The sequence below is a fragment of the Pleurodeles waltl genome, chromosome 6 (genome assembly GCF_031143425.1).
Source record: "Pleurodeles waltl isolate 20211129_DDA chromosome 6, aPleWal1.hap1.20221129, whole genome shotgun sequence".
Lineage (NCBI taxonomy): Eukaryota > Metazoa > Chordata > Amphibia > Caudata > Salamandridae > Pleurodeles > Pleurodeles waltl.
Window position 1 is genome coordinate 764,401,059 of NC_090445.1, and position 12,016 is coordinate 764,413,074.

Below are 12,016 nucleotides of genomic sequence, written 5' to 3' on the forward strand. Positions count from 1 at the left end.
TCAGCCTGACTGCTCGTGCCAAGCTAGCTATGTGGTGAGCAAGGGTTATCTGAGCAGGTATCTCCCTTATCCTGACTAGAGTGATGGTCCCTACTTGGACAGAGTGATAATTGACTGCCAACTAGAGGCCACCGTTTCTAACGCCATCCATCTGGAAGGCCTCCTCGTAAACGGAGAGGAGGATCGGGGCAACTTCTTGGCAAGAGTATTATAAAACTCAGCTGGAAACCATCACTCCCAGGAGCACTGCCATTCTTTAATTGATTAATAACCCCATAAATCTCATCTGTTGTGTCGGTTGACAAAGTTCCCTCCCTCTTAGCAGCAAAAGCCATGCCCAACTGGCATCGTCTATAAACCTGTGAATACGAGGCAGATTATCCACAGTGTGGAACAGTACAAGTAGATTAAGAAACCAGAAAAATCTTCCAGGATAGCTCTCATATATTCCACCCACTCCTCCAAAATTTCCATAACATTATTTGCTGAGTAATTTGGTTGAATCATCAATGTAGGTGCATGCTTGAGAGGTCCTCCCAACGCCATCCCTCCTCCAATAGCTGCGGGCCATCTGATATTTGCCACAGAAACAAATCTCCCTATCAGCTGCTTCTTTGTATTCCTGGATTTTAAGTTGCAGAGATTCTAAGACATGCATTCTCTCATCCTGATCATATGCCTCCTCTGGTGACTCAGTGGTGCTTTCAGTTGCCGTAAAATGCATCTGATGGACTTAAGGATACCACAAATCTTACTGATGCATTCTCCCCAGATTAACACTTTATATGCCTCCCATAGGGACGATACACAGCCCTTAGTCTCACTAAAATAATTTGTAATGGCCTGCCTAATATCTTCCTTGCACGCACTGTCTAACAAGTTCTCCGGGCAAAGATGCCAGTCTCTAGTGGCATGCGCCTCCGCATGGAGCTCCCGGTCTAGACGAACTGGTGAGTGGTCTGATAGCCTGGGTGGCAGTGAGTGCAAGTGTGATACACCCAAGTATGTTTTGGTAACAAACCATGCATCCAAGAGAGAGAATATATGCGGTGTAGATGACCCTAGAAGTACGGAGCCCATTGGCTACTATCCTACATTCCCCAAACCCCCCTAAATTCACTATTTAGGGGGAGCCCCTGGCACCAGAGAAGCAGATCCTGATGACCAAAGAAGACCAAGGACACTGAAGAACCCGCAAAAGCAGAGAAGCAGCTGACCTGGTACTGACCCGGCTGGCCTAGCCACATCCCTCATAGAAACCTGCACTAAAGTTCACTCGTCCTGCTGCTGTGACTCCAGAAATCCACTGGGACTGCCTGCTTGCAATAAAGACTCAAGACCTCCTTTGAACAGCGGACCTGTTCTCCTGCACACTCCAAAGAAAGGACTCCAAAGCCTCCCGAACCGCCAAAAATTGACACTTGAAGCCACCACTGCACTCATCGTCTCCAGCCTGGTTGAAGTGGGCCAGCAGTGCCAATAAGGTTCCCCAGCCCGCCGGAGTCCGATTCCATCATGGTTTCACCCCTCCTGGACTCCTCTACATACAGCCCACCTCTACTGTGACAGCTCTGGTAAGGAAAACCTGACACCTAAAGGCACCCATCACTCCTGAGCCATGGAGAAGAAGACCAAAGGTGCCTGAGCATCGTGAGGCCTGAGCCCCTGCTGTTGGTTCAGCCCGACTGGCTTCCTGACCAGCCTCTTTTCCCGGATACCAATGTTCATTAAAATGTATTGGGCACCCGCCTCTGTTTTGCACCCCACTCCCGACTGCTCCTGTGATGCTGGCGGTGTACTGCTGCTGCTACTTTGGACCTTGCCTACCACTCAACTTCTCCTGGAGATCGGTCTTGTAAGTATATGTACTACCTGTTTGCAGAACTTGTTTTTCCTCCCATAAGATAACATTGCAGACCTCAGAAATTGCTGTGTCCCCTTTTTAAAGTGAAAAGAGTTCATATTTAAAAAAGTGCTTACCTGAACGATTTTTCTCTGATGCGTACACATGTATAAAGATATTTGCTATTTTTATAAATTGGTGTGAATCTCCTTTTTGAGTCGTGTGTCCTACTTATTGACCATTATGTGTTTTTGTGGATGTCTTGCACTCCTCTGTGATAAGCTTAAGGCTGCTTGACCACATTACCTCCAAATAGAGCACTTTGGGATTGCATAACAAGCCCCTATCCACTCATTGGGGAACCCCCTGACTTTTTACAAGGTATATCCAGTTATTAACATACCACATAAAGATCCAACTTCCTACAGGGCATTATATTCCCCACCCAAGGCACAGTATGAGTGTTCAAGGCACGGATGTGCGAGATGATTTGTGCAAACAAATCTGGGCAATCTATGCTGGGAACATATGAGTTCATCAAAGTGACATGTATAGTTCCAAAAACACCCTGAACTAATAAATAATGCTCCTCCGGGTCAGGGAACTTGTAGTGGTGGCAGACGTTAACTGATGTAGAGGCTAGCTTTCATCTCCCTCGGAAGGGCAGCAACTTAGTTTGAAGTGACAGAGCCGATATCCACTACTCCCTCTCCGTCAGTGTCATGCCCAACATCCAGTGACTGTTTTTGGCCCTTGCGGGTCGCATGGTGAGCTGAGATTGCTTGTCTGGGTTTCACAGGGCACTAATAATGCGAGAAAACACGAGTCCAACACCAAGAGAAAGTTGGGCCCCGCCAGACAGAGCAACAGCAGGCAAAAGTAAGCACCAGGCAGCGACCCTCCCCACCCCCGTCACTCAACACAGGGCTGGAAAATGTGCAGTCATACACTGACAGGCCATAGCAGGGAGGAGCCCGAAAGGCAGCAGGGAACCACTGTACACTCGCCCGTTAAGCAGAAGTGCCGCTATCCGTAGGGGCCCAATAACGAGGAACGGCCGATGCTCCAGGATCCTAAACACTTTGTCAAATCTCATGCTAGGGGCCGAACTAACCTCCATGAGTATGGCAGTGTGCTCTACAGGCCCTCGCGACTCGCTGTAGGCCAAAGCGTCACGTAGTCGCTCCCCACCATTCACACTAAGAGGCCGCAGACTCCTGGGGAGATAGGCTGAGTAGCAGTCATTAGCAAAATCTGGCTCAACAGTCAGCCCCCCCCCCCCCCAAGTATGCGTAGCGCCCACTGCTTCGTTCAGAACCGTTCTTCGTTTACTTAATAAGGGAATGTGAGGTGTTACAAACTGTGTCCTGAAATCCATATGAGGTGTATTATTTTACTATTGCAGTACACCCCACCAGTGTCGCTGACAGTAAGCCTAAAACATATTGCTACAACATTTTTCAAATCTGAATTTTATGTATTACACATTTTTCGAAGAATGTGTTACAACTGACAATTATCAAATTCTTTGCTAACCAACCTTTTAGTATTGCCGTTTGATAAGCCTGGAAAAAAGAGCTTTCAAGCCATACATCTTTCTAACTTCAGCATATTTGAATTTTAGTTTTTTGTTTTTCTAATAAAGAGGCTGCAGTTGCCGTTTAGCTACAGTTTGTATTTATCTTTTGCAGTCATCAAAACCCGGTTTTGCTGGGGAACCAGTGTTTGCATTTGATTTTGAAGAGTTTAGTTTTTTTGTTTTTTTATCATGATATATAGGTAAATGTTTTTATTTTTTGTTTTTTATTGTGACTTTGTGATTTCCAAGCTTTTATCTCTACTGATTTAGATAAGCAAGTCTGAGGAACATCAACAGTTCATCGCCTTTTTGCAAAGGCTTCTTGGGCCGATGTTGGAGGCCTACAGCTCAGCAGCAGTCTTTATTCACAACATGACTGGCGCCATCACCGAGAAGGAGTATGTTCAGAAGTTGCATAAGTTTCTCCTCACTAGAACAGAAAGAAATGTGGCCGTCTATGGTAAGTTGTGCAGTGCTAACTGAGAGACGCAAAACATGACACTACGAAATTTTAAGGAGGTTAAGACTGGTATCTGTAATTTCAGGATGACCCGTGCAGGACTGGAGGCAGTCCCTGGGAGGCTAGGAAAATCTGTCAATAGTGAATCTTTCGAAACTTGTCTGGTCCTGATTCCCACAATTTTGTATGATGCATTAGCACATAGGAATCAGATTCTAAACAACATGGACTCTTTCTATTAAGTCAATCAATTAAAGGAGGTGCTAATGTTATACCGCACTTGTACCTGTCCTGAAGAACGTTTAGATTTCTATAGTAGCCTGCTATCTGCTGTAATAGAAGGCTAAGCCCGTGCCTTCTGTTCAGTTATTTGTTAAAATTACCGTGATTCGTTTAGACCATAATGAGGCTAGGTCACACAGTCCTTCAGTCCCCGTTTCCACTGTTCTTTATAAAGAAAAACATATGCCCCTGAACAAGAACTGATTAGTCTCTTGCACGCCCAGGCGCACCACCTTAACCTGTTCTTGTAAATTGAACAGAATTTTATGAACATTAACACGCGTTGTTCTGAAACGGAAGACCATAATTGCCCTTACATTTCATCAGCCCTAATCCTAAACTTTTTATCAAAAGTTTACCTTGCCCTTTGAACATTGTTAAACATTGCAATTATATCAAACGGTGCATTTGTCAAAATGTAGCAACATTGAGCATTCAACAGTGCAGATAGTCCTTTGTGCAGTCTGTCAGCTTTTAGAAAAGCTGTGTGCTTTACTAACACAGACAATCAAAGTAAACATTAGTACTGTATTAAAATCCTAGTAAGTGATCTGTCCAGGGAGAGGAAACGCAAGTTCACAGCCTGAATTTATATCCTATTAGTAATTTCCCAAACCACAAACAGATCGTTCTAATTTTCGTTCAGCTCTTTCGATTTAACCACATTTTTAAAGACTACTGCTTGCAGGATACAGTAATACTGGTTCGTGTTCACCCCCACCTAATTACAGACGATATTAAAGCATGCTGGGTAGTGTGGGCATCCTGTATGAGGTGTATAATGAGACTCTTTGGGAGTAACAATCCCCTTGTAATACTGTTTTGAAGACCTAATGATATGTTCTATTTATTTTTGCAGCTGAGAGTGCAACTCATTGTCTAGTGAAGAATGCGGTGAAAACCTTCAAGGATCTTGGTGTAAGTCTCATTTACTTTTTCTAGGTTTCAGTGTGCTGGCAGCTGCCAGAGTTTTCTTTGTTCGAAGGGTTTATTAATTGATATGTATTATCACATGGCATTCTCTAGTGGCCTTTATCAGGTGATAAACATCCATAACTTGTATAATCCAGCATACACTGAAGATCTTAATCACATGACAATCACTAATGGACTTAATTATGTTGCATATCTGGATGGCCTTTTGCCACATGGCAAATGTTAATAGCTGATATCATGTACCTTGATGATGTTTTTGACCTAGTATACCTCAGTAGAACTTGCAGTTTGGTCTACCTCCAAGATCATTATTACATGACATGACTTCAGGATATTTAATGCAGGATATATCAGTGTTTTTTATGTCTAGAAGCATATGCATCATAACATGACATTAACTTTAAAATGGGGTCTACATGAATGACTTTTATTAAATGGTGTACTCGAGAACGTTTATCAGAAAGCGCACATTGATACCCTAAACAACATGATATAACATATTTATCATATGACACGCATGTGACCTATAACATTGTTTGCTGTGATAACTTATATAATTTGACATATCTTGATCATTTTCACTGGCCAATTTATGATGACATTTACCATGTGGCTTACCATAATAACTTCTGACAAGTTAAACCTCAGTGAGCACGATCATGCTGCTTTGTTTGGTAGTCTTTATTACACTCATTTCTTGATAATCTAAATCATGTAACGTGACTCAAAGTTAACAATTGCTCTTTGTGGTGGCCCAAACATATCGTAAGGCATTTTCTGCGGTCTTACAATACAGTAATTTAATTAGAATATCATGTTTTCCACATTAACTTTACTGGTGTTGGTCATTTTTGTTAGATTTGACAGATTTCCATTCTATAGATAGGGTGGTGTCCTTTTATTGTATTTTTCTTTTTGTTGCTCTTGTGTCCCTTATCATTGCTAACACAGGAATAGTGCACACAGGTTAGTACACTTCAAACCAGGTTCCTCCATTGTCCTCGAAAAGTCTCTGCTGTGGAGGAAACATTTGGCACCGGTTTATGGCTCTATACGTTCACAAATGTCCTGCTCACAGCTATTAAAAGAAGAAAATGTTACAATGAGGAAGCCTCTTGCACCGCAGAGCCCATCTAGTCTGGTATGTTTACATTTGAGTCTGATAGAATGTGTCAATTCACCTTCCTCTTCAATACACTTTTCCATTTACATCTTTAACAAACCAAACCCAAAAATAAACAAAGACATTGTCTTGAATATTATTGCTTTAATGGGTGTTGAAACTTTGATGCAGCTTCACTTAACACAACCTCTAAACATACAAAAAGTACTGACTTCTAGCTGTTGCAGTGCTTATTCACGACTGTTAAAAATTAACCACTGATTCTTGTTTTTAACCTCTGCTAGAATTGTCTTGTGTTGTATGGGCTCTTTACCTGTTTTTTATCTTTAACTTGTGTCTTGGTTTTATCTTCTAATTATATTTCTGTAGTCTCTAAACTTGACCCTTTGGTTGTAGAGCTCAGTGCTTCTTTTTCTCTCAACTCCACTCTTGTAATACTTAAATATCTTTCGTCATTTTAGTTTGCACACTATGCAGCTGTCATTTGGTTAGCTTTTATGTGTTAAAGGATGTGTTTGCACCATACCAGCTATTTCACTTTGGCTATGTCCAAATTACCAACGTGCCGAAAACCCATCTGTGTTGGGATTGTGACCAGTGCCCCGTCATACTGTCTATTGTGAGTGCTGAGGGATGGTGAGCATGGGTTCTTATATAGTCATGATTAGCTAATAGAATTGTCTACTTGAATTTTAGGATGAACTTGCTTTTTTAGACAAACAGGATCCCCACCAGTTGCAATACACTTCTCACAATTCCAAATAGTCCATCTGTTCCTACTCCAAAGGCTTTGACCGAGATTCATTTATTTTCCGCTATACAGTAAAATATTGAATAGAGTTCAACATTGATTTAATCTGGCTTTTGAAAATGCAGCTCAAAGATAGTTGCAGCCCATTAACAATGAATCTTACATCTGCTTGCTATGTTATTTTCTTTGGCCATATTACAGAGAAGTATGGCAAGCGCCTTGTGTTATTATCAGTGACACATTAAAGTTCAGTAATCTTGCACTTGATGCATCTAATCAGCCTTAGCTTTTTTTTGGTTCAAATCAGTTTTATTGAGTTTCAATATGCAAATCAAAAACGTACACATTAACTCACACCTCCATCCACAGGCTGGTGGGGGTAGAATGCCATAATAATATGAACAGAAACAAAAGGGAGGTCAGGGAGGTTGGGGGGGAAGCAATTGGAGCAGGGGGAAATAAACTTGGAGAACATACAGTGATAAATGTGACAGATTTCAGCAAGGGTAGTGTATGCTGTCGGTGGGTCAGCTAGAAGGTGCTGCCATGTTGGGTAGTAGTTGTCTACCTCTGGTGCATCATGGTATGTTTGGGTGAGGAGAAGTATTTTTAGATATTGTGGGCAAGAGAGTTCCCGAAAATTCTGAGAAAGGTATCGTATACACGGTCCCAGTGTCTTATCAAATTGGGGCAAGCCACAGTCCGCCACCTCCGAGAGCTTCGCCATGCCCAAGTGGCCCCAGAGTTATGGAGCCAGTCTAGTTTCACTGGGATGACGTCTGTGTCCAATTTGGCCAGGATAGTTTGTTTTGCTGCACATAGGGCTAGTGTGATGGCTCTGCCACATGGTGATTGTAGTGGGTATATAAGTGTATTAGGGAGTCCTAGCAACATGTAGCTAGGAAAGCATGGTATGTCAGGGTCATACATGACATTAAGATCCGCTAGTATGTTGGACAAAAATGCCTGCAGTTTAGAGTAGTTCCACAGAATGCGGGTCAGTCTACTCAGGTGCCCAGTGTCATCAGCGAGTATTGGCCTTTCCCAACCTCCATTTGGCCATTCGTGCAGGTGTATAGTATCAATAATGCACCAGTGTTAAAAGCGTCTGTATGCCAGTGGCACTAGAGGCAGAGGTGCGTGCTCGATGTAGGATGTCTTCCCAGTCCTTAGGGGTAGAGGATCGTTCACACTACAGCTCCCGCCTCTGTTGCGCAGAGGAGGAAACTCTAGCCTTCTGTCTGAAAGGATTTTCTTGTCTGTATTGTGAGTTATGAGTCACTTTTCAAAGGACGTGTGTGGGCAACTGGCATACTGTTCGATGTTAGCCTGTGTGACCCAGTGTTTAATAGCTAGAAATTGCCATTATGCAGTTGCAGGGATATCATAGGCTGCTTGGATTTGTGTAAACCTTTGCAGCCCATCTTGATCAAAGAAATCCCCCACCTTTTTACAGCCATCAGTGTGCCAGTAAGAAAAGAATGTGCCCTATATCGTTGGTGGAAGGTCGGGGGTTCCCCAGTATTGGAGTCTGAGGTGATAGCTGTACCCTGTCCCAAGTGCCTACTGTTTCTCAGAGTACCTGGAAGATATAGACCCCCACCGGTGTTGGTATCCGTGATGTTTTCCAAATGTGAATCCCCACAACCGTTTGAACAGTAAAGCACCAATGCTTCTCGATTTCTGGTTTGGACCACTCCACCATGTATCTAAGTTGCGTGGCCTGATAGTAATGGGTTAAAGGGGGAATCCCCAGTCCACCCTCCCTCAAGGGCCAATAAGACTGTTTCTTTGTCAGGCGGCCATTTTTAATGTCCCAAATATAGCTTTTGAGTAGGTGCTGCAAGCTCCCAAAATATGAGAAGGTGATTGTAATGGTAGGGCCTGCATCACATATAGTCAAAAGAGTCATTTTGACTGCCGTAGTTCTACCCAACCAGGAGAGGGAGCCTCCTTTATAAGATTGTAAGTCTGTCTTGGCCTTGGAGCGGAGCGACGCATAGTTACGGTCCTCATTTGCCCCTAATGTAGAGTAAATTTGTATGCCCAGGAACGAGCCCCTTTGCGCGGCCCCTTCAAATGGGAAGAAGCGACTGAGGTGCAGCTAATCTGCCTGAGGGACCATAAGTCCCAGGATGCGTGTCTGTTGACTTTAAAGCCTGAAACCCTACCAAAGGCTTCTAATTCAGTGATCAAATGCGGGAGTGAACGGTTGTGTGAGTGACACCATCACGTCATCCACATATAGGGCCAACTTGTGTTCCCTACCCCCACGGTATTGCCTGCTATCTTCCGGTTTCCTTGTATTTTCTCAGCCAGTGGTTCCATATACAAGGCAAAGAGGAAAGGGGATCTGGCAGCCCTGTCTTGTGCCTCATGCAATACGGAGTGACCGCAACAATATTCCATTTACTCAGACCTGTGCCCTTGGAGGGCTGTAGTTGCACCATACTCATCACTGAAACCATGGGCCAGAGCCAATCTTGGCGAGTACCAACTGCAAATATATCAGTGCATGCGGTGAAACCCCATTTATGTAGCAACACCAGTGTGTGGGAGCGGTGGGTCTTGTCTGTAAGGTGGTAGAGGCATTTTGTATTGTCACTACACCCTCGTTCAGGGATAAATCCCGATCGATCAGGGTCAACCAGACTCTGCATATAGGGGGCCAACCGGTTCGCCAGAATGCTAGTGAAAATCTTGGTGTCTACATTTAAGCGCGAAATAGGACGGTATGAGGCACACAGCATGTTGGGTTTTCCCCTGGTTTGGGAATCACTTTGCTAATGGCATTATTCATGGAGTCCATGAGAGCCCCGGGCGTGCTAAAGGAGTTATACAGGCATGCTAGCAGGGAAGCTGGTGCGTATACGAAGGGTTTATAGAAATCAGCAGGATAGCCATCTTATCCAGGTGCCTTGCCCAGCAGTAGCCAAGCAATGGCTGCGAGAACTGAGTCTGTATGGATATCCCAGTCCAAGTTGAAGGAGTTGTTAGCCGGAATACTTGCCATAGGTAATGGGCCTAAATATCGACTCGCTTGCTCAGGGTCCAGTGTCTCCCCTGTATATAGCTTGGCATAGAAATACTTGAAATCCCATGCAATTTGTGCGTCCTGGCTCACTATGTCACGCTGTTGCCTCGCAATCTCTGTTAATCTTTGTGTGAGGGCTTGGGCATGTAACCTGTGTGCTCAGCTTTGTTGCCTCCAGCGTAAAACGTTTGTTTGAGGTGTATTAAGACCAACTATGTCTTATTAACATCTAGGACTGTAAGTTCTTTTTGAGCTGATGTGAGTTGACGTCTCACCCGGTGGGAACCTGATCTCTTGTGTTTTTCCTCAAGCTTTTTAACTTTAGCCTCGATATGAACTCAGCCTCAATATGAACTCTCTTCTCATACCTATCCCTTTTGAGGCAAGATGAGATGGCTATACATGTATCTCTTAAGGTTGCTGTTAGAAATAACTAGTTGGCAGAGGTATACACCTATGTTCAAATAGGGACCACAGTCCTAGTCAGGGTAAGTCACACACAAACCAAATTATCCTGTGCCCACCTTCTGGTAGCTTGGCACTGAGTAGCGAGGCTTAACTTTTTGTGCAAATAATCTGTAACACAATTAAAGCACCACAAAAATTCACACCACATGGTTTTAGAAAAATATATGCTATTTATCTTGTTAAAATAGGTCAAAACGATAAAGATTCAATAAGCACAAGTTGAGATATCACGTTTGCAAAATTAAAAAGTCTTAAATCTTAGAAATCAACAGTTGTCTCTTGTTTACACAAAGTACCTGGTTTGTGTAAAAAATAACACGCACAGAGACTGCAGAGGAAGAGATGCATGGAAAAGTAGGCAGTGCGTTGAATTTTGTGGCACGTCACAGACGATACGTTGTTACTTTCCACGATGCAAGGGGCTTTGCGTTCATTTCCGGCACACGGTCTTGGTTCCTCACTGAGATGAGGAGATATTTTTGATGCTCCGGGATGATGCGGTGAGATCCTCAGTGTGCGGGAAGAAGGTACCAGCGCTGCGTCAATCAGGTAGGCGATGCGTCTAATTTTCTGTCGCATGGTAGATGCTGCGTCCATTCTTCATTCGGCAGGTCGGACTGCGTCAATCTAGTCTAGCTGTATGTCGATCTGGTAGGCTGTGCATTGAATTTCCGGTCACAAGGCAGGCGCTGTGTCGATTCTTCACTCGGGAAGTCGGGCTACATCATTCCAGCTCAGCTGTTTGGCGATTTCTTGGTCATAAAACTGCTGTGAGTCGTTTCCGTCAGGCTGTGCGCCGATTTTCAGTGCACAAGGAGTTTCCTAGGTGAGCAGTGCATGCCTTTTAAGCCGATACCAACACACTATGTGGGATTCAATTGCATTAGTGCTGCCTGTCTCAGAAGAGGCCTGAGCTATAACACTCAAGATATAGCTTACTGGCGAGAATCAACAAAGTGTACCATCAGATGTGGAATTGAACAAACTGACTCGCTGGGCAGAGCAATTTCATTGTCTGTGGCACTGAAACGCTACTCCTGGTTGAGAACCACTGGCTTCTTGGGATTTTCAAACTCTGCCCATGGACATGATTTTTGATGGCTCTCCCCTCCTTGGTGAGAAGACGAACTGAAGCGATTTAAGAGCAGCAGAGATAGGGATAGGTCCTGGGGCCTATCCATGGCCCTATGTGAACCCACGTCTTCTGTGGCTGTGGTAAGGGCTACCAACTGTGTCCTTTCCCACCCAGCCACAAAGGGGCAACATGCTTCCCTGCCTTTTTGTGGCCCCCACAGATCATCTCGGACCCCCCATCCAGGGATCTGGTCAGAACCCCGAACTTGGCAGCCTCAGCTTCCCAACCCTTTTAGTTTGCCCATATACCAGCATGGGCATCCAGTGGGGGCGACAGGATTAGCCATCACCTAACTCACTGAAAGTCTATAACATTAGACAAGTGGGTCTTGCAAATCATCCAGAGGGGCTCCTCCATCCCCTTTCTGGAAAACCCTCTACTTATGCTACCTACTTTCTACCTGCT

At 44.1% G+C, this 12,016-nt stretch overlaps 1 protein-coding gene across 1 annotated transcript in view; it reads left to right on the forward strand.

The window, feature by feature from the left end:
- The window catches only part of GPAM (glycerol-3-phosphate acyltransferase, mitochondrial), a 242,489-nt gene that overhangs the window by 214,952 nt on the left and 15,521 nt on the right, over positions 1-12,016 (forward strand). Inside the window, exons 19-20 of the mRNA XM_069239392.1 lie at positions 3,693-3,882; positions 5,024-5,082. Of these exons, the coding sequence (XP_069095493.1) occupies positions 3,693-3,882; positions 5,024-5,082 (249 nt within the window). The remainder of the gene's footprint in view (positions 1-3,692; positions 3,883-5,023; positions 5,083-12,016) is intronic.